Raw genomic sequence first — 27,465 nt, 5'->3', positions numbered from 1 at the left:
TCCATTTCCTTCCTTTCTTTCTTTTTCAAGACAGGGTTTCTCTGTATTGTTTTGGAGCCTGCTCTGCAGACCAGGCTGGCCTCGAACTCACAAAGATCATCCTGCCTCTGCCTCCCAAGTGCTGGGATTAAAGTCATGCATCACCAACGCCTGGCATGAACTTCCATTTTCTCTGTGGCTGATTCTAGCTTTGCTTTGAAGGGATGGCCTCTGTCAAACGCGCAAGCAAACACCTCAGACCTACTGGATGGAAACCTTAGTCCTCATCCCGGGGAGGGGTACTGAGGCTGGCTCTAGACCTGGCTAGGTTCAGGGACCTGCCCACCCCCCTTTCAGCTAGGTCAGGTAACAGCTAAGGCACAGTGCCTCTCCAGAGGAATCCCAGGCAGGCCAGGCATCGGCGTTTGACTCGGATGGTTTGGGGAGAACCACACTGGGGATGATGCCCCAGCATTGGGTCCTGACCACTATTGGTTAGCTCTGCTAAGGAACTGAAGTCCTGAGGAGGAAAGAAAGAAAACGGTATTCGGGAAAGAGACTGCATGTTAGAGAGAGCCTGTGTCACGACAGTGTCCAAGGCAGCTGTGAGTGGAGACACGGCTGTGTCACTGTTAACTGGGTCCCGATGTCTCTTGGCCATCTGTTATCCTGTAAGAACAAGACCCCCACCTAGTGTTTCCCTTATCTGCTTAGGGACTTCATCCCTGGGCTGAGTGGGTCTTCCACCTAAACCGGTTTTGGCCAGTCTTGTGGGGTGACAGCTCTGCCTTCATTTGGATTTCTAGTCCCAACTTCTTTCTTTTTTCCTTCCTTCCTTCCTTCTTTCTTTCTTTGAGACAGGGTTTCTCTGTATTGCTACTCTCTCGGTAGACCAGGCTGGCCTCAAACTCATAGAGATCCCCCTGCCTCTGCCTCCCGAGTACTGGGATTAAAGGTGTGAGCCACTGATACCCTGCTATTTTTTTTTTAAATTGACACCAGAGAGTTATATATGAGAACATGGATGCTTGCTTTTAAGAAAAGAGAGATTTAGAGTGGATGAAGGCTTCTAATCAGAAATCCTCACCTCTTTCCCAGAAACCTCCCGGGAGTGGAGAATGCCAGAGGGTATCAGTTTTCAGAAATGTCTTCATCAGTAAATTCAGGTCTTTTTTTGTTTGTTTGTTTGTTTGGTTGGTTGGTTGGTTTTGGTGTTTGGAAACAAGATTTCTCTGTGTAGCCTTGGCTGTTCTGGAACTAACTCTGTAGACCAGGCTGGCCTCGAACTCACAGAGATCCACCTGCCTCTGCCTCTTGAGTGCTGGGATTAAAGGTTTACACCACCAATGTCCTAGCAATAGTAAATTCTCACCCTTCAGATTAAAATCAAATTGCACCAATTGTTTAGACCACCATCCTTGGGAGCCCCCAGGGGGCGCTTAAGAGCAGGAAGGCACAATTCAGAGGACACTAACCTTGTCTCTTGTACCCTAGGGCTGGGGCCTCTGTTGGCTGTGGAGGATGAAAACTTCTTTGGAGACAGAGGCGGTTGGGAGGGAGGAGTGGGAGGACCCTCTCCCTTCCCGGGCCCCAAGGAGGAGTCCTTGGGTGGCTGGTCATAACTCCAGGCTGTGAGCTGCTGGTCTGGGGATAGGGTTGATTTCCCATGCAGGGGCTGTCCGAAGGGCCCTACACCAATGTAGTTTGGATTGATGATCTCATTGAGACTGGAGACACCACATGCAGGGACCCTGTAGGAAGATACAGAGGCACATCTGAGGCCTCTTCCCTTCTCAGTTGGGACCAGCCTGAGGAAAAGTTCCCGGGCTTCTCAGCCTCTTGGTACCTTCATTCCTGGGGCACATTAATTCATTCACTCATTTATGTATGCATGTAAAGAGAAATTAGAGACCACGGTGAGATGAGCAGGAAGGTTGAGACCTCCTAGGCAGAAGGTGACTAGAGAAGAAACATTCAAGGTTGCCTTTGAATTGAAATGAGGTGAAATGCAGAAGAAAGAAGAAAGAAGGATGATCCCAGCAGTGGCAAAGGTCCAAGCCAAGGCCCAGAGGCCACAGCAACAGAAATGAAACTAGGACGTCACAGATGGGAACTTTTGACCACTTGTGTTCCTGACCTCCATCTTTTGCCCTGGAATTATTCCTCCATCTATAGTTCCTTCTCCCTGGACTGCACATCCTTCCTGGATGGAGGTGAGTCCTTAGATCATGGACTACACTGTACTTCCATTGGTTTCTTTCTGATTCACAGTAGGTGCTCATGAAGGGACAGTTGAGCTGAACTGTTCCAACATGGAAGAGTCTCCAAGCTTTTGTCAAAGATGAGGATTTGAACTCAGGATGTAGAAATGAGGTAGGAGAGTGGTTCCCCTGGACCATAATGTTTCTTTTCCTCTGATCTTGGCTTTCCTGTGCCCCATCTTACTCTCTCCTGGACTCTGACTTACACAGCCCAGCTAGTTGTAATACCTCTCGATAAGTTTCATCTACCTGCCAGCAGGCTCCCACTGCTTCATGGGGTCATGGCTGGTTAGGTTCTTCAGGCACTTCATTCCACTGGACTCATCCCTCTCTGTCTTCACAAAGTCTGGAAGAGAAGGTTCAGGAAAAAGTATGTAAGGGCCAGGCTATCACACGAATTGGGAATGCAAAGTACTATCCATTTGCAAGCCAAACCTGGAAAAGTAAATACAGGGGGAAGCATTTCAAGCAAGATTTCCAGGCTTCAAAATCCTTATGCTTGGTGATTGGTTAATGATGTTTACCATGAGTCCAGAAGGAGAAAAACGGGTACTTATGACTCAGTTGTTATTCCATGAAATATTTCTAACTTGTTAGCTTAGCCAGGGACATGACAGACAAATGTTTCTCATCAGATTAGAACAAAATGAACATCATTAGGTCATCCCATAAGAGTACCTCACATGCAGAGGTATCTGTTTATGGGGCTTAAGGGGACCCCCAACTTTATTTCTGAATCTGGCACATGATTGCTAGGTGATGACCACTCTTAGTATTTAGGCATCTGTACTGGCCTGTCTTTGGAGTTCTGACAGGATACACCCTCACCTGCTGCCACTAAGAGCAACACCTGTGCCTATTCAATATGTTCCCCTGTAAAAGGGCTCTGCCCAGCTCCCATCCCCCCTCTGTCCCTCCCTCCTCCCTCCTCCCTCTCTCTCTCTCTCTCTCTCTCTCTTTCTCTCCCTCCCTCTCTTTCCTCTCTCACACTGCTCCTGTCCCGGGAGGTCGCTCTCCCTCCTCCCCTTTCCCATCCTTTTCCCTTAATAAAAACCCCTCTGAATTAACTCTGTTGCATGGCATCTTTCTCTGTTGAGCCACTTTTTAAAATTACAACCACTGTCTCTCTAACCCACTGTCCTGCTAGAGAAAAGACCTCTCACAGGGCACAGGGGAGTCACATGGACAGAAGCAGGAGTCCTTGCTGAACTATAGCCTTCCCTGGCATGGGGACCTCACTCCCCTGTGTTGTGAGTAAGCAAACACTGTGCCTACCAACTCCTGCTTGGTCCTGGGTGAACATTATCTTAACCACTTCCTGAGTTTATAACCTTCCACCCAATCACCTAACCTATCTGTGTCTCAGTTTCTCTATTTGCCTAGTTGAGATAATCATACTTGGCTCACAGGGCTGTTGTGAGAGTTAAATAAGCCACTTTTTTTTTTTTTCCTTTTCGTCAAAGACATCATCTTACTACATCACCTAGGCTAGCCTTGAACTCATGATCCTCCAGCTTCAGCCTCCCGAGTGTATGGGTTTCAAGTGTGCACAACCATGCTGCCCTAGAGGCTTTCCATCCACGCTGTACTCTGAGGGAATGGATCACAGAACACTAGATAGCTTTGCTGAGAAAAAGCACATGCCCGTCCTTAGTGCAGTGGCCTCTGGGAAGACTGGGAAGGGCTGGCCTACCGTAGAGCTTCTCCCTCATCTTGCCCTGCGAGGTCTGCAGCTTAATCTCCCCTCTGAAGTGGCCAGTCATCTCCCCATGGTGGGTGAGAGGTGTGTAGATGGGCAGCTGGGTCTCTGTGGTCTCCAGATGAAGGGCAATGCAACCTTCACCTGGCGGAGAGGAGACAGCATCAACATGAAAACTATGCCATGAGACAGACATGGAGCACTACTGGAGACGTAGCTGTAGCACCGGGAGACAATTCTTGAAGCAATTAGCCAGGCATGGATTAACTGACAAACCCTTTCAATCAATGCCTTAGCAACATGGGGCAAATGTCTGAAGCCTCATAGAAAAAAGAACTCTATATGGATCAATGTTGAAAGAAAAATTAAATCCTAGAAGATCCACCCAAGAAACAGCATTAAATGCTAATCTGATTGCTGCAGGAAAAACTCATGACTCAAGGCTTGAAACAGTGTAAGAAAGAAACAAAACCAGATGAGTAGGGAAGAGCACAGGTCAGTCTAAAATGTCTATACAGGGAAGTCTGGGACGGAAGGGACACAGGCTGGAGAGCTGACTTGGCAGCAGGAAGTGGCTGCTGTTCTGTACCTAGGTCTGAGGAGCTTGTCTGGGGATGCAAGAGAGGTGCAGTGGCCCAGGAAGACTTGGGTTCAAGGCATAGCTCAGATGATGACTGTGTGACCTGGGCGAGTCACTTGACCTCTGTGAGCTTCAGTTTGCCTGTTTACTCATTGGGAGAACAGAACCTGCCTCTTGAGGTCTTGTCAAGATTAAATTACATGGTACTTGCAGCTCACCCAGCAAGGCTAAGAGGGAGGTTGCTGGCAGTTGCACCCAGAAGTCACAAAGAGCAGGGAGGGATGGTAACCCATCAGGAAAAGTTCCTCCTGGATCAAGGGACAGAGTAAGAGACAGCATCATGGTAGGATGGGCTTACACACACACACACACACACACACACACACACACACACACACTCATACAAGGTTTATTTATTTATTATGTAAAATGTTCTGCCTGCAAGTACACCTGCAGGCCAGAAGAGGGCACCAGATTTCATCATGGATGGCTGTGAGCCACTATGTGTTTGCTGAGAATTGAACTCAGGACCTCTGGAAGAGCGGCCAGTGTTCTTAACTTCTGAGCCATCTCTGTAGCCCCAGATAGGTTTTCTTGGAAGGCTGAGTCACCATCACCTTCACGTGAGAGGCTGAGGCTAATAGGTAAGTATGGTCCCTGGCCTGGGATGCTTACCATAGGATTCATCACTGTCGGAGGATTTGATGCTGATCAGGATGTGCTGGTCCAGTAGGTACTCGGGATCAGAGATAATAGGCTTTAGCTGTAGCAGAGGAGACACCAAGTGGGGACAGGTAAGGACAGTGAATGTGGGCCATCAGTCTTGATGTTATAATACAGAGGAAGATGAAACTGAAGATGTTCTTGTAACCAAACTCAGGTCTTGTCTCTCCATGCCCATGAGAGCAGGTGTAGCTCATTGCTCAGCCAAATGAGTAATAACTGCCCCCCTCCCAGCCCCAAACTGGGTTGAGGTTCCAGGTCCCTTGTCCATTATCTCCATTCTTCCTGTCCTTCTTTGCATATTTCAGGGGCCAGGGGAATGACCAGCAGCCAGGTCTGGAATGAAGCCTGCAATACCATTCTTCCCCTCCAGCCCCTCCAAGGGGCTGCATATAAAGAGGGCACCATGGGGCTGCTCCCCACCTGGGGAAACATGTCTTCTGTCAAAGACCCTCAGTTGGGCTTGAAGTATCCCCTGGCTTGCTAAAGGTGTGGCTTGGCGAGTGACAGACTCCTGAATGTCAGCACTGCCCCCAACTTCCTGCAGCTAAAAATTGTTCAGAGATACCAGGGACATAGCACAATGGTAGGGTGCTTGCCTGGCATGTGCAAAGGCTTTGATTCGATCTCAGGTACTACAAGCACCAAGTGAGCAATAAGGACTGAAGGGGAATGGGCTTACTAGAAGCTGAAAATGGGCTTCTTAGGAGCACTGAGGTCACTTATCCGTATTGAAAAGTGTGCTTTAACCCACTAGAGAACCAAGTCTAAGCTGGCCTCTGGCCTTGGTCAGTGATGCCTACAATCTGGGCAGACCTGCTGCGGGGGACGCTGGTCTCCACTGCCGTGGCCCCTCCCCAGACACCTTCTCCTTCTGCGTTACCTTCGGAAGAGTCTCTCCAAACCGCACAATCAGTTCTCCTTCACTTCCTTCTTCATTTTCCCCTTCCTGACTCTTGACAAAACCTGTCAGAGAATCAGCAGCTGGGTTTGTGGACCAGACAGGAAAGACTCCGAGAGCCGCCTTCCTTGGACCATGGAAGACTCTCTTTCTTCTGAAGTCTCTAGGGCCCAGCACCATTTAGAAATCAGGTTTGCTGGGGATTCTGTTTTTGTTCAAGGCATGGTCATTTGCCAACACAAGTCTAATTATTTTTAGGAAAATCAAAGAGATCCCCCCTCCTTTTTGACTTTTTTTTTTTTTTTTTTTTTTTTTTTGCAACATACCAGGCAACAAAGAAGTCATCACACTGCAGGCAAGAAGATTGGGAAGCATGACAGCTCATCCCACGCCACTCAAGATAGCAGCCTTTTGAAATTCTAATTTAAGCCTCCTAATATGCTGTTTCCATAGAAATCTATGCAAATGTCTCGATAGTTTATTTAAAACACCCGCACAAAATCCCTCATCCCTGTTGGAACTGTTTTGACCCTGCCTTCTGAACTGGGGCTTCAGGGTGTTATGGAGAAGGTGGTACTATCCCAGGGAAGGGGAGCGATGGGTTGGAGAAGGAAGGTGCAGAAAGGTACGTGGGGGCAGAATTCTGGCTGGCAGCACTCCTGGGCCCTAGAAGCAAGGAGTCCATGCCTGTTTGCAGAATTGGCTCATACCCTTCCCCCCACTACTCCTGAGGCCGTTCCAGGGAGAACTAGAAAGCATGTAGCTCTCTTGCATGGGAGTCTCAGACAACATGCCTGGAGTTGTTGTATAGAGAAAGAATCCTACATAAGCACAGTGTGTACTCAACATGGCCACCAGAAATGGAACCATCCATCCCTTTCTTGCTTCCAGCCACAGTGAGACCTACAATGAAAGTGCCATGACATGCAATGGGCACCCGCAGGAAGGCAGCAGCAGCTGTTTAGACCCTGTCTGATCCTAGAGCTTTGCCCAGGGCAAAGATGAGTAAGAGCCCAGCTTGGTGGAAACTCAAATGGGCAAGAGTCTGCCTAGAGAATGTTGACTGGGAAGCCAGGGGACACAGGGGTCAGCACCCTAGTGGCTGCTCCTATCTCCAGGGCTGAGGGAGTGGAAGCACAGACCACAGCAGTGCAGAGGGGGCCTCATGGCCATGGGTGGGTACCCACCTGTAGCCTGCCTACCTCACTAACCCACTGGGGCCCATCTGTGGAACCTCATCAGAGAGGAAGGAAGCTGGGTGAGGGATGGATCATTACTGAGAAGGTACTTAAGTGAAAGAATCACCCTGAAGGGTGGTTTTCCAGCCACTTACTCTCTAAGCAGCTTGAGTGGAACTCCAAGTAGAACTTGGTCTGGGATTTTGTCTTCAGTGTGGCATAGCATGCAAGGAACTCGATCTGCCCTTGGCTGTCCACAGTACCAGGACCTGGAGCAGGGGAGACCAGGGATTTATCTGCACACTGTACCTGGAGATGGAGGTTCCTCCCAGCTTCTCTGCAGGGATTCTTTCCTCTCTGTCCAAGCACCACACTGGGCTCCCTCTCAGGGCCCAAGGATGGGGAATGTCCGGGTGGAAGGAGAGATTTTCCTTAAAGTTTCACGACTCACCACACAAGCTCAGCATCCCTGATGATGGCCACAGCCTTTCTAATATGTCACAGGCTGGCCATGTTGACTACGGAGCAGAAAGAGTAAAGACAGCAAGCAAGGACCCAAGATCTAATCTCAGTTTTGCCAACAAATCTGCGTGGGCTCAGTCAACCCCTCAATCTCATCTGTAGTCTCTCTACTAATTCTCTTTCTCTTCCTTCCTTCCTTCCCTCTTTCTTTCCTCTTTCCCTCCATCTCTCCCCTCCCCCCTCTATCTTTTGCTAACTAGCCCAGGCTTGCCTGGAACTTACTATGTAGCCAAGGCTACCTGTGATCCTCCTGCATCAAGTTCTCAATTGCTAGGGATAAAGGCATAAGCTAACATGCCCGGATTCCCCCAGTAGTTCTGACAGAGAGTTCATACAGCTAATTAAAGGTTCACCACTCAAATCTGCTGTTTTGAGTCCATAGCAAGGGAGGTGTACCCTTACCTTGGTAAACACTGATTTACAACCTCCCACTTTTAACTATCAAAATGAGTTTCAAAAGTAGGTTTTCTGAATTGAAACTGTGATGTGGCCTGGACATGAAGAGATCAGGTAGGCAGACTGTGGGCCTGTGGGAAGGAGGGGCCTACATCCAGCATGGGCATTGGTAGCTGTACCAGAGAAGTAAATGCCTCTAGGGCCTTTGTCGTTGAGGAAAACAATAAAAGTTGATGCTGCCCACTGCTTACCATTCTTGGAGACGAATTGCGATGTGACTCCTGCTTCAAATGTGGCAAAGACAGGGCTGTGGTCACTCGTCATGATGTCACTGGTACTGCCTGCAAGGGAGGGAAGGCATTTCTAAGCAAACCCATAGCAGGGGCAGGCTGGTGGGACCTTAAGTTGGGAATCCTGAGTCCAGGAAGCAAAGGTGCCTGAGCTTGCCTCTTGGGCCAGGAGTTATCACCATCACCCTCCTGACAGCCAGCCAACTCCAGATCTGATCAGATACCTCTCAGTGTGGCCAGCTGACACTAAACAGCAGAAAGGAGCAGTCCAAACTTGGTCCAGTCCAGAGGATCATGAGCAAAGGATTCAGTGTTTTAAGAACCACAACTAACCAATGGGCCGAGCTCCTGGAGTACAGTCAAAGTGAGGGAGGAGCGATAATATGAATAAAGGAGTCAAGACCGTGATAGAGAAACCCACAGAATCAGCTGACCAGAGCCAGTGAGAGATCACTGACTCAGGTCTGACAAATGGAGGAACCTGCATAAGACTAAACTAGACTCCCTTAATATGGGTGACAATGGTTGACTGGGACAATATATGAGGTCACTGGCAGTGGGTCCAACATCTAACACTAATGCACAAACTGACTTTAGTGGAGCCCATTATATATGGAGAGATAACTTGCCCAGCCTAGACGCAGGGGTTTGGGGGCAGAGAGGTGCCTTGGTCCATTTTCAATGAGATGATGGGAAAGACTTAGCAGACTTCCTAGAGGAGGCCTTACCCTCTCCAAGGAGAGGAGAAGGTGGGAGTGAGGGGAAGAGGAGGAGGGGGAACTGGGATTGGAATGTAAAAAAATAAATCAATTAAAAAGAGAGAGAAAAAAAAAGACCAGGGATTTAGGGTTTGTTATGCAGTAATAGATAGCCGCTACACCTAATTATGTTAACAGCTGGAAGGAAACCAGGGCTCCCAGTCCTCCCCTTAAGGCTCCCGGTCCTACCCTTAGGTTCTAGACATGCATTCTCTTTTCTCTGGCCTCCTTCTTGGCCTTCTCCACTTTCAACTCCTTAAACCCTTCTACTGTGTCCTCTGGTACTCAATAGAATGTTAGCAAAATAATATGTCTCCAGCCTTCCATGGAAGACAACACAGCTTTACACGTAAGTTGGTTTTTCTTTTTGCCCCTCACACACTGGGTGATGTGTGGGATGTACGCTCCCTTCAACCCCAGTTGCCACTTCCAGAGCCTTCTCCTTTCCTAAAACCTACACTATGGGGCAGTTCTGAAGGCCAAGGTTAGGGTCAAAAGAGAAAGTGGCAATTCCATGAGCCTCCTCCATCATTTGGCTGAGGAGGCAGCAGACTGATGGAGATAGCTGGCACTATCTTCTGAGACAGAAATTAAGAGGACCCTCAGGGCTGCAGGATTTGGGGAGTAGGTACCCATGTGATTGACTCTGTGTATTTCTGGGAAGAGGGTCACTGGCTGAAGAGCTCAGGTGGGGTGGGTGTAGGAAAACAGGAAACACTCAGGGAGTCTGGGTAAAGGATGAGAAATGGGTATCTCCTGTCTTTGTTTATTTTGTCTGGCTGGCTTGGGCAGCACTGGGGATTGAAGCCAGGACCTTGTCACAGAAGGAAAATACTCTACCCCTGAGCTATACATAGCTCTTGCCCCACTTTCAGGTTCTGAAGGCAGAATGTACACCTGGCCAAAGCTACAAATGTAAGAGATGTAGGTGTGTAAGCTGACAGTGTAAGAGATGGTGCTGTACCACACACCGCTAAAGGTGCTGTCTGAAGTTCATCTATCGAGGTCAGTCCTGGGAGACAGAGTTAAAGAGAAGGGAGGGGGACAGTCATGCATATGCTAAACTATCCCAGTGAGACAGTAGACATGAACAGAAGCCAACTTCATCTGTAGGATCTGATGGTCCCCAGAGAGGGTGGGGCCATAAGGCAGCTGCCAGACAGTGGCAAACTCCCCCAACCTATTTCCTTATTCTGAGTGGCGGGTAGGTATGTGGACTCAGCTGAACAGGTATGGGTCATGAACTGCTTATCAGGGATCTCTGGCTTGTGAACTGCTCATTTGTGGTGCATTGTGGGATGAGGGTTGAGTGTCACTGACTAGGATCTCGTGATGTCTTTCAAAGCATGTGCTCATGTGCTTGTGGTGTGTGTGTGTGTGTGTGTGTGTGTGTGTGTGTGTGTGTGTGTAGATGCCCTTGGAGGCTAGAAGAGGAAGTTGTATTTCTTGGAGCTAGAGTTATAGGTAGTTGTAAGTAAGTGTGCTGAGAATTAAACTCAGGTTCTCTGGAAGATCAGCACGTGCTCTTAACTGCTGAGCCGTATCTCTAGCCCCACAGAAAACTATTCTTAGGCCTCCCAAATCCACATGAATACAATTAAGGAAATATATTAGGATGAACCATGTGACTCTCTGGTAGTTGCCTGTTTTATACCTGCAAAAACATCACTTTTATATGGCTCAAATGGAATATGGTTCTTTTAAAAAGAATAGTATCTATTTATGCTATTAGGGGAGAAAAATGTTCAGCAAACTTACCATCTGTGAACCCTGTGAGCCACAGTGACAACTGGCCTGGAAAGAGCGCACATTGTGCAATAGTGTCATGGGCGTAACCAACCACTTTCTGACTGAATTTAAAGCCTCCTCCACCCCTTGCCCAAGACAGAACGCATGTCTGTTACTGTCTTTGACTGGCTGGGCCACATGCTTTAGGGGGGAATATGCTGCTATTATTCTGCTAAATTAACATGTATTATATTGTCCTTTAAGTTATTATCTTTATATCCCTAGATTAGTACATTTCTTAGCCATCATCAGAGAAGCTTCGTTTCTCCAGTAGATGGAGATTAACATAGAAACCCACAAGCAGTCAACATGCAGAGCGATAAGTTCTAAATGGGACACATATATATATCACACCTACTCCCTCCAAGGCTCAGTGATCACTGCAGAAGACGGGGTGGAAAGTTTGTAAGAGCCAGAGGGAGTGGACATATGCAGCAAAACATTTGTTAAATGTGAGAACAAACCAAAACAGCTATGACTGCATGTATAAGACCTGCACAAGATCAAGCCATCCAAAATCCCAGCATGGATGGAAGAGGGACTCATGAAGTCCCACCCTAGCTGAGGAGCTACTGGCAATTGATGGCTACTGGGGGAGAGACAGGATATTTTTTCTTCAGGGATTTGGTCTTTAAAAGGCTACCCATGTTCCAGTAGATACTCCTGTACGCACACACATACAGATAGCACTAAGTAGACTGAGTAGGTTTAAAAAAAAGAGAGAGAGTCCATGAAATTGGGAAGGTAGCATGCTGGGAGGGATAGGAGAGGAACTGGAGGGAGGAAGTGGGGGTGGATTTGATCAGAATACATACAGCTGTTAAATGTGCTTTAATGTCTCTCCGAGCAGGATAGGTTTGCACCAACTCTTTCAGGATTCCTGGTTAGGGCTCTGAGCAAATTGAAGCCCCTTGGTTTGCCACTGTCCTCAGCACCCACAACCTACTGTTTCACTCACCATAAGACTGACAAACCACATGCACCAGCGGGTAAGATTTCCAGAGGACTCGGTCGCACCAGGATGGCAAATTGTACTTCATCTGCAAAAGCAACATCATAGTTTCATAGCACGCACACTACCTCCATTGTTATTAGTAAAAACAAGAAGCACGATATTAACTGCAAATATCTGCCATCCTCAAATTCATCCGTTGTTGGCTCTTTAGGGAATTTCCCTGCAGGTAGCTTCAAACTATCTAAAGTATATTTTATTTCTTTTATGTGTGTGAGTGTTTTGTCTGCATGTATGCACTACATGTGTGCAGTGCCCACAGAGATCAGAAGAGGGTGTTGCATCTTCTGAAGCTGGAGTTACAGTTGGTTGCAAGCAGCCCTGTAGCTGCTGGGAACTGAACCCAGGTCCTCTGTAAGATCATCCAGTGCTCTTAATGACTGAGCCATCTCGGCCCTTTACCCTATCTTGTAAATGTTTCTTCTTAGGGTGTCATGTAAAACAATGAGTTTCTTCATCACATCATCATATATGTACCATATCCACCCCTCAGTATCCTCTCTTGTTCCTCCCCATCTCTTCTGCCTCCCTTCTTTCCCCCACACAGGCGTTATATGTGAAAAATATAAAAGTATTTTCATGATTATAAGTAGAAACAAGAGTATATATTTAACCCTAAATTCTGCATATGAGAGAAAACATGATATCTGCATTTGAGTCTGGCTTACTCCACTAAGCTTTAAACTTCCCAGCTCTTTAAACTCTACTTTGGGCTCCACACTTTCAGATGTCCTGGAGTCCTGTTTGTTAATTCACCTTGTACCTGGACACCCTCTTCCTTCCTGCTAGAACCCTCCCAGCATTTCACTCCACTTCCCCCTTCCATTTCATTGTCTTTTGCCCCTGAGCCCAGGCAGTACCTAGATCTCATCCAGATAGGGCTCTGAGCCTTCTCTCTGCATGCTTAGCTTGAGCAGCTCTCAATGCCCATCATCTGGTACTGCTTGTCCCTGAACTTGTCTAGGTTGATGGCCTTGGGTTGGACTCCATAAAAAAACGACCGATGGCTGCGCTCTCTCTAGTGTGTCCTTGAACTTGAAACATGTCACCAGCCCCCTCCCTCATACATCCAAGTCCAAACTCCCGCTGCCCTTCAAAGCACCTCAGATGGAAGTTTTCAAATTTTAAGAAGCTTTCCCATCCTTCCTGTCCAATGGTTGTCTCCTCCCCATCCTGCTCCTTGTGACATCGTGTCCTGTTGGGGTACTCAGTTGCACAGTTGTCTGTTCTCTCCTCCTATAAACAGCCCGGGACTACCAATGTACATTCAGTTCTGACCTCTCAACACCTGGGAGAGTTCTGCACCCAGGAGAGTGTTTTGCCCATTACTGGCCATTGGTAACCCTATGAATACATAAGTATGTTATTGCATCTTTCCCCAGATGCTTCAAAAGGCGTGGCCTCAATATATTAATAGTTTTTCTGTGATCAGCTTAGTTTGGCTTTACCTATGGAAAACTGTAATGCTGCAAGCTCTTATAGGCTCTGATAAGCTCAGTAGCAAAGAAACAGGTTTTTGCTGAAGTTGTTTTGGAATCTAGCCACATAGTTCAGGCTGGCCTTGAACCTATGATTCTCTCAACTAAGCTTCCCAGGTTATTGGCATTACACGCATGCATCACCACACTCAGATGCATGGAAGCCTGTTAAATCTTGACTAACAGAATTTGTGGGGAGGGCTTTATTTGTTTTGGTCTTTCAAAGTCAGCTTTACAGGGCTGTAGTCAGTGCTCAGTTGTTAAGAGTGTTGGTTGATCTTGCAGAAGACTCTGGATTTGCTTCCCAGTATGAACAGCGCAACTCACAACCATTCATTAACTTCCGTTCTGGGGATCTGATATCCTCTTCCGGCTTCTGTGGACACTGCATGCATGTGATGCACAGACATTCTTGCAGGCAAAAACACCCACACACATAAAATAAAAATAGACAAATCTTTAAAAACTAGCCTTTCTGTTCAGTTAAAAACCTATGCTTTAAAATGCTCTCAGCATCTCAGAATAGGGCCATTATTAACTCAGCTTTTTGTGTGTGCAAGTTGGTGGCAGTTTTTTGCATGTGAAAGTTCTGTTTTTGGAGACAGTCTCATGAAGCCCAGAGTGGCCTCAAACTCACTATATAGTCAAGGATGACCTTGAACTCCAGATCCTCTTGCTTCTGTCTCCTGAGTAGTGGGTTTAGGGATGCATGGTACATGCCCGGCTTGAGGCTGGAAATGGAACTCAGGGCTTTGTACACACTAAGCAAGCACTCTACCAACATCCCCAGACCCCGAATGTGCATTCCGATTTTTGTTTTTGTTGTTGCCTGGTGATGGAGGAAGCTTCCCACTTTCTAGGAACCACTGTGGAATGGTGATTTGGGCAAAGGAAGTGGGATGGGGCAGGAGAGCTGCTTCCGGAAGGACTTACCCCTGTCGCTTTCTGCTTCGTGTAGGCGTACTTGTCCCGGGTCAGTCTTTCGAATCGGTAGGTGGGGGCGAAGGTGATCTCCTCCTCCTCTGAAACAGCCAAGGGCCCTCAGTTTGTCTTCCATGTCACCCCCAGCCCAGCTTCCCTCCTCTGGAGACACAACCCTTCCCCTGATTAGGACATTCGGGCAGAGAGAAGATGGGTAGGGTACAAAGGAGAAGCAGTGTGCTCTCACCAAAGTGCAGGAAGACCTTCTGTTCCTTCCTCTCCAGGAGCAGTTGGTCATGGGCCAGCAGATCTGAATACTGCTGCTGCTTAATCTTCTGAATGATGGCCTCTGCCTCCTGGTATGAGGACATGCCAGGTCAGACCCTATTCCTCATCACACCTCCCACTGACCACACCAAGGCCTGGGCCCCAGCAGTCTGGGTTGCTATAAGGATAAGGAAAGCCTGAAGGGCTCTAACACCACCATAAGTAGCTCCAGGCTGGCTCAAATTTGCATGTGGGATTTGTTGTTTTTGCATACTGGCTTTCAAACACCATTGATAGTAATACTTCATGAAACAGGTAGTATGTCTCCTTTGTTTTCTCAGACTCCTTCTGTGAGATCAGGGACATCCAGCTATAGACCCACAAGTGGGAAGGAATTTCTGGCTCTGAGGCCTCTGAGCACCAGCCTTCCTAAGTCCCACCCAGCAAAAGCTGGTTCCACCCTTGGGGACAGGGCGTGTGCTGGCCTTGGTGTCTAGCAGTTCCCCCTCCTGTCTATTTCTCTGTGACTTTGAACTAGACTCTGGGACCCTGCCCAGCTAAGTGTGGAACTGTGGCTGCCCTTCCCCAGGAGGGTCAGGATGTGAACTCTTCTCGTGTTCCTACCTGCCTGCTTATCTCCACAGAGGAAAGATGTCACTGTCAGTTGGGGATCTTTAGTGAGAAAAGTATGCTGAGCTGGCTGCAGATGCTCACAATGTACAGACAGAGCTGTGGTGGTGGCTGAAGTCCCAGGGCCGGCTCAGGGACATGGGGTCACATGGAGATAAAGGGACACCTGAGGTTCAACCACAACTATAAATGATGTGTAATCTGCTCCCTGCAGGTTTCCTCGCCTCTGTGTGTGATTGATTGTAAAACGGGGTCAGCTCCTGCTGGGTTCCCTTTGTCCCTCACAGACTAGAGTGTGGGAATGCATCAAAGTCCCTCAGTGGGAGGGAAACAGGCTGCTAACTCTGATTTCCAGACAGAAGGACACTCATTGTCCCACCCCACGCTGTCTCCCGCCTTCACTTTTATGAGCATAAAAAATAACTGTGTGGGTTCTAGACTCATCATGTGGTCACATTTATTGGTCCCCTTCCGGCAGGCTGGCAAGCAATGCCTTAGGACAACTAAGGACCCCCATGAGTTGTTGAGATCCGCTGTTGGAGCGGATCCTCCAAGATGCCTGTGCTTTCTGCCATAGCCCAGCTGCTGAGGGACAGCTCACTGAGGGACAGTGTCAGTGATGAGGGGTGGCCACTGAAGTCCTGGGACAAAGTGGACATAATCAGAAAGGAACTGGAAAGACAGAGGCTCCATGACAGGAGCTGTATTGTGGCCCAGAGAGGGGCTGCTGCCTTAGCCTGGTTCTGAGTGTTCAGGTGTCTCTTTGCTCTTCTGTCCAGAGTGGACTCTTGGGAGCCTCTGTTCCATACAGCTCCACCCAAGGCGGATTCTCCTTACCCAGGTGGGCAGTTCCACACGATAGTTGAGATCCCCAAGCCAGAAGAGGTGGGTGAAGCGGTGAGTGATGTTAAATGGGCTTAGCTTCTTGTCTCCCAGAGCCAGGAACCGCAGGATGTTCATATAGTTTTGATTTCGCCTAATTCGGGGAAAAAGGGCCATCTAGCACATCTAGCATGGGACACTGTCCTCACTCTGCCACAGCAGGAAGCCAGGGCGACAGGTGGGAAACGGAAACTTAGACTGCAGGTCTGTCTCAGTGGGCACCTGAGCATACCTAAGAGACCCAGCTGGGATCACAGAGCCTAGGTCCCTAGCCTGAACCTACCCATCAGGAAATAGGGCTAGCAAATGTACTAGATAGATCTATGGTCATGATAGGGATGCCCGAGGACAGAATGAGCCTTGAGCTATAGGATGCTCCTGAAGAGTATTTCCCTTTAGAAATGGACCAGGCTTAAGAGTTCTATGGGTTAATGACATAAATATCGTTTCTGCCCTGTCACATATACCTGTAGTCTCTACTATTCTACAGTTGTCTTTGCTCAGACGGAGGCCCAGGTCTGAGGCTAAGGCTGAGCAAGCCATCAGGGTGTGTGGAGGGGATGAGTGTCATTACCTGAGTTTCTTTTCACTTCCAGAAGTCAGGTGGCTGTTGACAAACCCCAAGGAGGTTCCATTGAACATGAAGGACACTCCCACAGCTCCCTTGTTTCCTGAGGGAAGAAGGAGAAGCAGCAGAAAGTCAACAGGACAGGTCTGTCAAAGGGTCGGAAGCTGAGGTGAGGTAAAGGGCACTAGCAGTATTAACCGAGTAAGAGAAGCAGGCTGAGGAAAGAGAGGAAAGTAGACGGGCGGGACACGCCAGTGACCGGCAGATGGAGTAGCTTCGTGATTTTCTAAATAGGACAGAGGAAGGGTGTTGCCATCCACTTCTGGGTATGGGGATGTTCGGGGTCACTGTACCAAGCACATAGGGGACAGGGAGGATCAAAGCAGCCCGAAACCCTGGGATTTGGGGGTGTTCTCTCTACCCAGCTGAGTAAACTGACTATCCACTTGGGGTCTCGAGTGCAATAAAAACCTTCATCCCTCCTGTTACACACACACACATTGCTGATGTTTTAATTTATTTTACATTAGTGATTCTTTCTTTTAAAAAAGATTTATTTACTATGTATACGTGTTGTGTCTATGTTTGCCTGCACACAGAAAAGGGGCATCAGATCTCATTATAGATGGTTGTGAGCCACCGTTTGGTTGGGGGGAATTGAACTCAGGCAGCCAGTGCTCTTATCCTCTGAGCCATCTCTCCAGCCCTACACTGGTGATTTAAAATATGCCCCTAGGCCAGCACAGCAGCCCCAGGGAGTCCACTGGAGAGGCAGATACCAGGCACCTGAACCAGAGATTACAGGGCTTAAAAATTTAAAAATATGTGCTTGACAAACCCTATGGGCAAGGGGTTGGTAGACATGGGCTCATTACAAACAGAAACTGTTTAATTTTCTTTTGGTGCTGGGGACCCGGGCCCAGGACCTTGCATACACTAGGCAAGCACTCTACCACTAGGTTCTGTAGGGAGGAGGATTAGCATGTAGGGTCAATGGCACCTTGGAAACCACCTGCAACTTACTAAGTCAGAACCCACATTTTAAGCAGCTTTCCAGAGCTGGTATAGACCATGGATGAGTTTTTACAGGGAAACTATCTGGATTTGCTAAAGACTACGGGATCCCAGGACAGGACTCTCAGGGTTTATTCTGGGGACATTGCCAGGAGAAGGAAGAGGTGCAGCACGTAAGGGATGGGACTGCCCTCCTTGCTCACCTAGGGTGTTGGCGATGCCTGTCTTCACATTGTCAGTGCAGATGTGGCTGATCCGGTTCTCATGCTCTGGCTTGGCAAGCACAACTATGCGAATGTTCCAGAGTGTGTGGATGGCGACCTGGTGGTGGCAGTGGTGGGAGACGATGTTGCAACACTGGGTTGAGGTCTAGTATTGGAACCCTAAGCATCCCAAGGGGATTCACCCCAGCTCGCCCCCTGGGAGTAAGGCATCCTATCTGCAATCCCTAACTTTCAGGGGAACTTCTAATGATGCCTAAGAATGAGACAAAGCACCTCACAGATGAGACCTGGGGCTGAAGATACTTCCAGGAAGTAAATATTATTCCTTTAATCAGGAGCAGGGAAGGTGACGGACTCAGGACCCTATCAACTTCTGAGGATGGCACCTGGATGCATATCTTTGGCTCTGAAAATGGGGGAGCCCTTGCGCTCCTACACATCTTTGGAAAGTATCTGGTCTGACTTCTGAGATGCTTGGAACAGCATGTTGTCTTCCCAACCCGGGGCTGGGCCAGCTGCTCACTGTTTTAAACGTCATGCTGGTGACTTCTTGCAGGGAGTGCTTGAGTATCTCCAGCCACTCCTTCTCTCCAAGGGGGTCCTCCTGGGTGCCAATCACGTAGATGTCGTGGGGGATGTAATCAGCAGAATCATCCCGAGTCTTTCCCTGCCCCTTGGAGAGAAACCAGGACGTGATCTTCTTGGGAGGGGGTGCGTTACCTTCAACAGCAAAACCCAACACCGAGTGAGTCAAAGGCAGGTCAGGTCAAGGGCATTAGGGGATTCAAAACAGGGGAGAAGAGGACCACATGGTTACAAAATCACTGCGGCAAATGCCCTAGATAAAGAACTCAATGCTGACATCACCTTATGTGTCAGAGCTCAGTGAAATCTTTTTAAAGGTAATAAATAGTACATTTCCAAGAACAGAAACACTGGGAGATCTCTATGGAGCCCCGGTCTAAAAGAGCAGGTTGGCAAAAGTGTCCTGAGCTCTAGGGTGGCACTAACACATAAGGTGTGACCCTGTCACTCAGGAGTTTACAATTCCAATGGTGAGTGACACCTTCCAGATGGAGGTTTCTATCCCACTGCCAGGAAACACCAAAGGCTTCCGGGAAGGGAGTTACGTTCAGCTAAGAACTAAGATGAAGAGGTTCTCAACAGAGAAACAAGAGGAGCATGCCATTTTGAAAAAAAGAGTGGGAGCAGCTCCCTCAAGGAATGATGGGAGATCTACTTCTGGAGCCCTGAGTATGAATAGATGTTTTCCCCATACTCCAAAGAGCTGGATGTCTCTTGGCCAACAGAGAGACAGGAAGCTAAGAGTTCGAATAACAATTGCTGCCAGACTCTGCTTCCCAGGACTCTTGGTGACCATATATGGAGATCTGCTCACCCTCATGTCACATGCACAAACCCCGGGGAATAAGAACCTGGGGAGTTATTAATAGACCAAGATACCTGTCTATTTGAATTTCTGATCAATGGGTGATTTTTTAGAATAAGTATTCCTCATGCAATGGTTGTCTGTCTGAGACTCAGATTTAACTGGACATCTTCCAACTATTTATCTCCAGCTCAATATTTATACGAAAACATTATTCAGTATAATTTACAATTAGTATAATGTATATATTTAGTATAATAACATATGGTTATATAACTATACATGTAAATATATAGTGTATATATTTAGCCCAATATATATTTTGTATCTTGGCTTTTATTTCTAGCTAAGTACTTATACCAAATAACTATCTAAATATTTCACTTATATATTTATCATATGGACTATATTACCATATTTTTAGCACATATATTTGCTGTTTATTTACTTTTAGCCACACGCCTATGCTAAAAATTTATATATTATTTATACAGAATTTAAACTTAGGACCACTTATCTATCCATCCACTCACCCATCCATCTCTCTCTATCTCTCCCCTCACCTCCTTGCTACATAAACCAGGGTCAGGCCTCTTTCTTCAAGACATGGGGCCCTTTAGCAAGCTATAGAGCAACCTACTGTGGCTACTCTTAGGGTGCACTTTTCTTGTTCATTATCATCGGACAGAGGTAGAATTCTCTAGGAAAGGGGTTGTACAGATGAGATGGAGAGCAGAACCATGAATGAGAGGTGGAGGTGCCCTTTGCCATTTGCAGGAGGAAGGTGGACCCAAGCGAAACTGGGAGGAGAGAGGGGCACAGGGACCCACCCATGTTCCAAGTGCCAATGAAGATCGTGATCATGTCAGGCTCCGGCTGCTCTGAATGCTTGTTCTTCATCTGCTGTAGAAGCTGGCAGAAGCCTTCTCTCTTCTGGAGGAGGAAGGGCAGACACACTGAGAAGGACCTCCACCTCCCTGCACATTGGCCTCTACAAAGGATGTGGTCAGCTTAAAAATACTGAGGGGGAGGTTATATAAGTAAACAGACTGAGAGATATATGATACATATATATTACTATAAACGAGAAGAACAGCCACCTAGAGAGAGGTGTATAAAGCCATGAGAGTGTAGAGCTTCTCGGATCCAGCCATTCTGCTGCGAGGGTGTGATTTGATGCCCCAAATCAGGAACTGAACCAAGATCCAACCACATCAGAGTATTGCAGAATCCATAGGTAGGGGGCTCACAAGTGACTATATTCTACACCATCCCTAAGCTATAACTCCAGTTTGAAAGTTATGGTACAGAGATACTTTAGCCATAGAGAAGTGGCCATAACACATCAGTCAAAAATGGTCTGGGTGCCACCACTAGACTTTCATATTAAAAAACAAAAACATGCACGGGGCCTGGGAATTCATGCCTTTAATCCCAGCATGTGGAAGGTGGAGGTTAGAAGACTGCCAGAGTTCAAGGTCAGCCTGGGCTACATAGTGAGTATCAGGCTAGACAGGGCTGCATTGCAAACTCCTGTCTTAAAAAAGCCCAAACCAAAGCAAAACACGAAAACAAACAAAAATCCCTTAAGATGCCTGGAAGGGGTTAGTTCAGAGTCAGTTAGTGGTGAGTGCTGTGTTTATTTTAAACTTTTGACTATTTGTATTTGCTGCTTATTATTATTTTTTCATTGACTTAGTCAATGAAAGGATATTTAAAGAAACTAGGGCCAATGCAATGGCTCATTGGGGGAAGGCATCTGCTGTGGAGCTGAATCCTATCCTTGGAACACATATAGTAGAGAGAACAGACCCCCACCAGCTGCCCTCTGACCTGCACACATGCAAGCCCCACCTCCAAATACAGAAATCTGATTTTTTTAAAAAAGAAAATCTGATGAAATTAAGCAAAGACAAAAGAGTCTATTAAGAAAAGAGCCGCCCTAATCTCTTACACTTATTTTTCCTGCGTTCACAGTGGCACACGAGACTGACTTGTCCCCTCTTAGTTGAGAGTGCTGTTGTCAATAGGGCAGCTGGCTTTAAATGAGGGCCCACAAAATTTCAAGTAGTGCAATATGAAAGGCCGGACGCCTGATGTCCCTGGTCGCAAAACCAGCAATTTATACGACACAGCTTCACCATTGCAAGCCTCACCATTGCCCACTCCGAAACCACCAGCTCATCAAGACATAATAATGGCTTCTTTATTGAAACCTCTCTTTAGCTGGGGGATGGCTCAAGAGTCAGTGTCTCAACCCTTTTGATCGTGCAGCAACCGGGCAGAAATAACTAGTTTTGGACCTTTGCTCCCAAAGCCCAGAACACTGCCTAGCGAGCTCTGTGACCTCTCTCTACTTCCTATCACCAGTCTGTACGCCATCAATGTTGTTCCTGTCAGTACATACCTGCTGCTATACTCAGTTACTCCCAGGACAGGTGAAAGCAGATGTTTTAGGGAACTTGGCAGGGGTTACCTCTGTGAGACTGTACTGGGACACCCCCTCCCCCCACCGCCCGTTAGCTTGTCTTCAGTATCTGACATGCAGGGTCAGCCACACATGCCAGGATACATGACCTATATGCTCTCCCATCCATTTTCACTGCCTCTTATAAATGGTACTGATAAGCGTGGACAGGTGGACAGCAAGGCCTCTGTGTGGGATTCAGATCATTTGGGGTAACTTGTGAGGTAAGCAACCAAGGGGCAGAGAACACAGATCTGGCTGGGATGGGGCACCTTCTAGGGTTTTCTCATAGCCCATCATGCCTCTTCTTTTATCCAATGATGGAGGAGCCATCTTACTCAGGGCCCAATGCCTCTTCCTCTGTCCGCCAATGATGGCAGAGGCATCTTATTTCCACAGGGAGGGGCAAAGTTTAAAAACAGAAGTCTTCACAAGGAGGCACTAGTCAGGGCTCAGATTTAAATTCAAATCTGACCCAAAGGGCTCCTAAATTCAGCCAAGAGACAAGAAGCCCCCTAGCCAGCTCAGCACTGGGCATGAGGCAAGGGATGCCTTCTCTCCTCTAGAAGACAGCACTCGAGATCCTGGGACAGTGGAACTAGAACCTGCAAATCCCAGCTGGCCCAGAGCCTGGTCACTGAAGCTCAGCTTCCGGGGTGTGAAAAGGGTGTCCTGTAACCCGGGGAACTAATGACTGCAACCTCCTGGCACATCACAGTCCCCAAGACACATGTCCCTCCTTGCCCTACATTAGAGGTCTCTTGTCACTTACTTTAGAGTCAGCGAACACATATTCCTTCCGCAGGATTTTCTCCTTCTCTGTCTCCACCAAAATCACCAGCTTGTTGAGGAACTTCTGGGACTTGATGAGCTGTAGGACTTCAGAAAAGCAGAAGTTCACGGACTCATCTGCTCTTCAGCCGCTATGTCCAATGTCTGCTGCGTTCTAGGCGCCCAACCCTCAGCCTGACCCTCACATACCTGGGCTAAGCCCTAGGGGTTGTTCTTGAGAAGTGTGGTACCCAGAACCATCTAGAAGTGGTTTCACACACAGACTGGTCAATTCCACCCTTTCATCTTCTCTGTTTCCCCCTCTCCTTTCTGTTTTGCTAAATATGTGAAAAACTCACAAAAAATTGTAGTTTTCATTTTTTTTTATCAGAAGTTGAGGGGCTGGAGAGGGAACTCAGCAGTTAAGAGCATGAACTGCTCTATCAGAGGTTCTGAGTTCAATCCCCAGCACCCACATCAGGCAGGTCACAATCACCTGTAGCTCCAGTTCCAGAGGGGTGTGGCTCCTCTGGTTTCTTGGTGGGCACCTGAACTCATAGACACAGACACATATACACAATTGAAAACAATAAAAATACAACTAAAACTGAACGGGGCAGTGGTGGTGACATCTTTAATCCCAGCACTTGGGAGGCAGAGACTGATGGATCTTTGAGTTCGAGGCCAGCCTGGTCTACAGAGCAAGTTCCAGAATATCCAAGACTACACAGAGAAACCCTGCCTCCAAAAACCAAGAAGGAAAGGAAGGAAAGAAGGAAGGAAGGAAAGAATGGAGGAAGGAAGGAAGAGAAGTCATTCCATAAGATTTTTTCCTTTAGTTAATAATACCTTTCCTGCCCACCTCTCTCTAATGTTCTTCCCCCTAAAAGCAACTAATTTCAATGAACAATTTTCAATGAACTCTTTTAAAATTTATTCCATGTTTCTCATTAATTTTAATTTTTTATTTAATGTGTATGGTTGTTTTCCCTGCATGTGTCTGTGAACCACATAAATGCAGTACCCTTGGGGGCCAGAAGGGGGCATTAGATCTTCATGCCACCACCACCATCACCCCCACTGGAGTACAGATGGTTGTTAGCCATCATGTGGGTTCTGAGAACTGAACCCAGGTCCTTTCTAAGAGCAACAAGTGCTCTTAACCCCTGAGTCAACTCTGCAGCTCCAATCCCAAGTTTCTTAAAAAAAAAAAAAAAAAATCCTCAGTTTTCTGTTTCCTGAGGTCTCACTTGAAAACATTTTCTGGGGTCAGGAAATGGCTCAGTGAGTAAAATAATTTGCCTCAGTGACCTGAATTCTAATCTCCAGAACTTTAAGAAAAATTTAGAATCAGAAGCATGTTATGTTCCTACAGGGAGATGGGAGGTGGAGATAGAATTACCTAGAAACTCAAGAGCCAGCCGACCAAGAGTATGTACAAGGTAGCAAAAAAGAGATAAAAGGCAAGACTGATTCCTGGAAGTTGTTTTCTGATCTCAACACAGCACAGAGTCATAGATCATGCCCACACTCCAGCACACATGCACATGCACGCACACACACACACACACTATACACACACCACACACACAAATATACACCATATACACACCACACACACGCACACCATACACACATACATACATACACCATACGTACAAACACACACACACACAAACACACCATACACACAAATATACACCATATACACACAAACCATACACACATACATACACCATATACATACACATACACATACATACACACACACACCATACACACACAAACCATACACAACACTAGAAAGATTTCCTATTACATTTTAGCTTTCTCCTATAGAAGATCAAGGTTTAACTGTTTGCTGTTATTCACACATACAACCTTGTACTTTCCTCTAACGTCTTATCAAACATAATTTCAGTTTTCCCATCATGTCATATTTTTGCCAGATAAACACTCAATGCTGTGTCACTATGACTATGATGATGCTCCGGGCAGACTAGTCCTAGTCTTTCCCTTTGCTCTTCCTTCCCCATAGGTGGACTCAAGCACCCTCACCCTTAGCTAAGAGCTATTGACAGCCCGCTGCTGGGGGAGGGAAAGCCAATTCTTTAAGGGCGTGGCCTCTGGTACCACAAACTGGACTCAGTAAAAGGACATGAAGTTGGGAGGAGCCGTATGGGCGGGGTAGATCTGAGAGGAGCTAGGGGGAGGAGTGTGGAGTGAATATGACCACAAGGCGTGGTAAACATGTATGAAATCTCAAGGAATAAAAATACTATGTTAACTCTCCCTGGGCTTTTGTAATTGTACAATTGCTCTGCTCTTTTCTATTTTTTTTTTTTTTTTTTTTGATGGTGCTGTGAGTCACACTGCACACTGAGCTACTGTCCTACCCCTGTGGTATGTGCTTTCCTCAATTCAAACTCCCCCCCCCCATTTGTAACACTCATTCCCACATGACTAAGCACTTCTCTGTTGTCCCTGTCCTGTGACTAAGCACTTTTCCAGAACCTCTAGGTCAGGTGACTTTGAGGCCTGCCGAGAACCTTCCTTCTTCAGCACCCTGGAATCTACTCCTTTGTCTCCATGTCTTCCTCTTCCTTTGTTTACACCTTCATTTTGACACAGTAACATCTCTAGGAGCTTTCCAAGAACTATTTTCTGAAGCTTGTCTTGCTTTTAAATTGGCATAGATTAACATATCCAGTCATTGTATCATCTCCATTCATGCACTGGGCGCGCTTTTGATCATTCCCGTTTCTCCGTTGCCCCTACTTCTCTGCCCCACCTTGGTCCCTTGTTTTCCTGGTAGTCCTCTCTGCTTCTCTCCGTTGCTGTCTTCTCTTCCTCCCCCCTTCCCTCTCCCTCCCTTTCTCTTCTTCAGCTCCATCCATTTTCCTATAAATGCTATCTCATGTTCTTTACGGCTGAGTAATATCCATTCCATCATGTACAGTACATTGCCTTCATTTGCTGATGGGCACCAAGGCCAATTCCATAACTTGGCTATAATGAATGTGGCTATGATAAACATGGGTGTGTCTGTTATCACTATGATATTAATCCCCTGTCAGATGAATGGCCAGAAAAGACTTTCTCCCATTCTGTAGGCTGCCTTTTCACTCTCTTAACTGTTTCCCCTGCTGGCCAGAAGCTTTTTAGTTTTATAGACTTCCATTAGTCAATTTTTGCTATATTTCCTGAGCTACTGAAGTTTTTTTTTTGGGGGGGGGAGCCCTTACCCACAGCTAGGCCTAGTGGCAGACACCATAATGCCAGCACTTGGGAGGTGAAGACAAGGGGTTGAGGAGAGAGTGCCTGGGCCACATGAGGCCTTTCTCTTTGCCTATGTTTATTGATGTGACTTTTCCTAGTTTCATCTAGTACTTGCCTGACATGGGTAGGACCTTGGGTTTTTTTCCCCATGACTGCAAAACTAACTAAACAACCAACCAACCAACCAACCACATTGGACACTGAGTCTCTGAGAGTCCCTGGTAGACTATAGTGACATCTTGTCTTGCCAGTGTGCTTGTGGTGGAAGCCACAGCCTAGATGCAGACTTGACCCATTATAAGGTAGAACAGGGACTGGCTTGTGCTCTCTTGGGTTGTGGAGGGCATAGGAAGGGCAGAGACTGCATCTGCTGGAGCGGGAAGGCCGTGACGGTTATTAACTCTTATCTGTGTGTGTGTCTCCCTAATAAATACCTATTTATCATCTATCTTGTGTCTGGGGACTCATTAAACCCCAGTTTCGGTTGACTTATCACAGCTAACAGAGGTAGAGGGATGGAGTGTGTCTTTTATGACTCCAGTGGGTAAGCGAATAGAGCGGTGGTTCTCAACCTGTAGGTTGTGACCCCTTTGGGGGTAGAAGGACTTTTTCTCAGGTCTCTTAAGCTACAAAGCAGCAATGAAAATAATTTTATGGTTGAGGGTCACCACAACATGAGGAACTGTATTAAAGGGTCAGAGCATTAGGAAGGTTGAGAACCACTGCTCCAAAGGCTTGTGAAGACCTCCAGACTTCTCCTCATGTGCTTTCCCTTTCTCTTAATTTTTCTTTGTACCCTTTATAGCCAATGGCTTGAACTCCTGTTCCCCCTGCCTCTGTGCAAAGTGGTTCCTCCTTTTTCTTTCCTCTTTCTGTTAACTTAAAATTCTTTTTTAGTCAAAAATTCTATTGTTTTTTTTCTGAGACAGAGTCTCTCTATGTAGTTCTGACTATTCCTGAACTCTCTACATAGACTACCCTGTCCTCAAACTCACAAGAGATCCACCTGTCTCTACCTCCTAAATGCTGGGATTAAAAGCATATACCACTATTCCTGGCTTTAATTAATTAGTTAATTAACTTTTTAAGCAGTTTTTTTTTGATACAGGGTCTCTCTATATGGCCCCGTTTGTTCTAGAACTCAGAGATCCACCTTCCTCTGCCTCCTGAGTGCTGGGATTAAAAGTGTGTGCCAGCACACCCAGCTAAATTAAGTTTTTATTTAATGTATATGGGTATTTTGCCTGCATGGATCTGTGCACCAAATTCATGCATAGCCCATTTGGCGTGGTAACAGAAGAGGGCATTTGGTCTTCCAGAATCAGGGCCACACGTGTTTGAGAACTGTCACACCTGTGCTGAAACCAAACCTAGGTCTCCTGAAAGAACGGCCAGTGCTCTTAGCATCTCTCCAGTTTATTTCATAGTCTTGTGTTATTACTTCATAGTTCAGTTTCTTTTTATCTTCACAACTCATCCCCCGCTTT

The 27,465-nt window shown here is 47.0% G+C and overlaps 1 protein-coding gene across 1 annotated transcript in view; it reads right to left on the bottom strand.

The window, feature by feature from the left end:
- Positions 1 to 27,465, bottom strand: part of Inpp5d (inositol polyphosphate-5-phosphatase D) — a 96,403-nt gene that overhangs the window by 5,684 nt on the left and 63,254 nt on the right. Inside the window, exons 10-25 of the mRNA XM_051190732.1 lie at positions 22,701 to 22,807; positions 20,292 to 20,394; positions 18,595 to 18,791; positions 18,051 to 18,168; positions 16,840 to 16,936; positions 16,221 to 16,359; positions 14,734 to 14,842; positions 14,499 to 14,587; positions 12,034 to 12,115; positions 8,491 to 8,580; positions 7,477 to 7,590; positions 6,126 to 6,208; positions 5,195 to 5,282; positions 3,934 to 4,083; positions 2,490 to 2,586; positions 1,455 to 1,730 (exon numbers count right to left, since the gene is read on the bottom strand). Of these exons, the coding sequence (XP_051046689.1) occupies positions 1,455 to 1,730; positions 2,490 to 2,586; positions 3,934 to 4,083; positions 5,195 to 5,282; positions 6,126 to 6,208; positions 7,477 to 7,590; positions 8,491 to 8,580; positions 12,034 to 12,115; positions 14,499 to 14,587; positions 14,734 to 14,842; positions 16,221 to 16,359; positions 16,840 to 16,936; positions 18,051 to 18,168; positions 18,595 to 18,791; positions 20,292 to 20,394; positions 22,701 to 22,807 (1,939 nt within the window). The remainder of the gene's footprint in view (positions 1 to 1,454; positions 1,731 to 2,489; positions 2,587 to 3,933; positions 4,084 to 5,194; positions 5,283 to 6,125; positions 6,209 to 7,476; positions 7,591 to 8,490; positions 8,581 to 12,033; positions 12,116 to 14,498; positions 14,588 to 14,733; positions 14,843 to 16,220; positions 16,360 to 16,839; positions 16,937 to 18,050; positions 18,169 to 18,594; positions 18,792 to 20,291; positions 20,395 to 22,700; positions 22,808 to 27,465) is intronic.

The sequence above is a fragment of the Phodopus roborovskii genome, unplaced genomic scaffold, assembly GCF_943737965.1.
Source record: "Phodopus roborovskii unplaced genomic scaffold, PHOROB, whole genome shotgun sequence".
Lineage (NCBI taxonomy): Eukaryota > Metazoa > Chordata > Mammalia > Rodentia > Cricetidae > Phodopus > Phodopus roborovskii.
The sequence above is the reverse complement of the archived record's forward strand: the minus strand, read 5'-3'. Positions and strand labels throughout refer to the sequence as shown.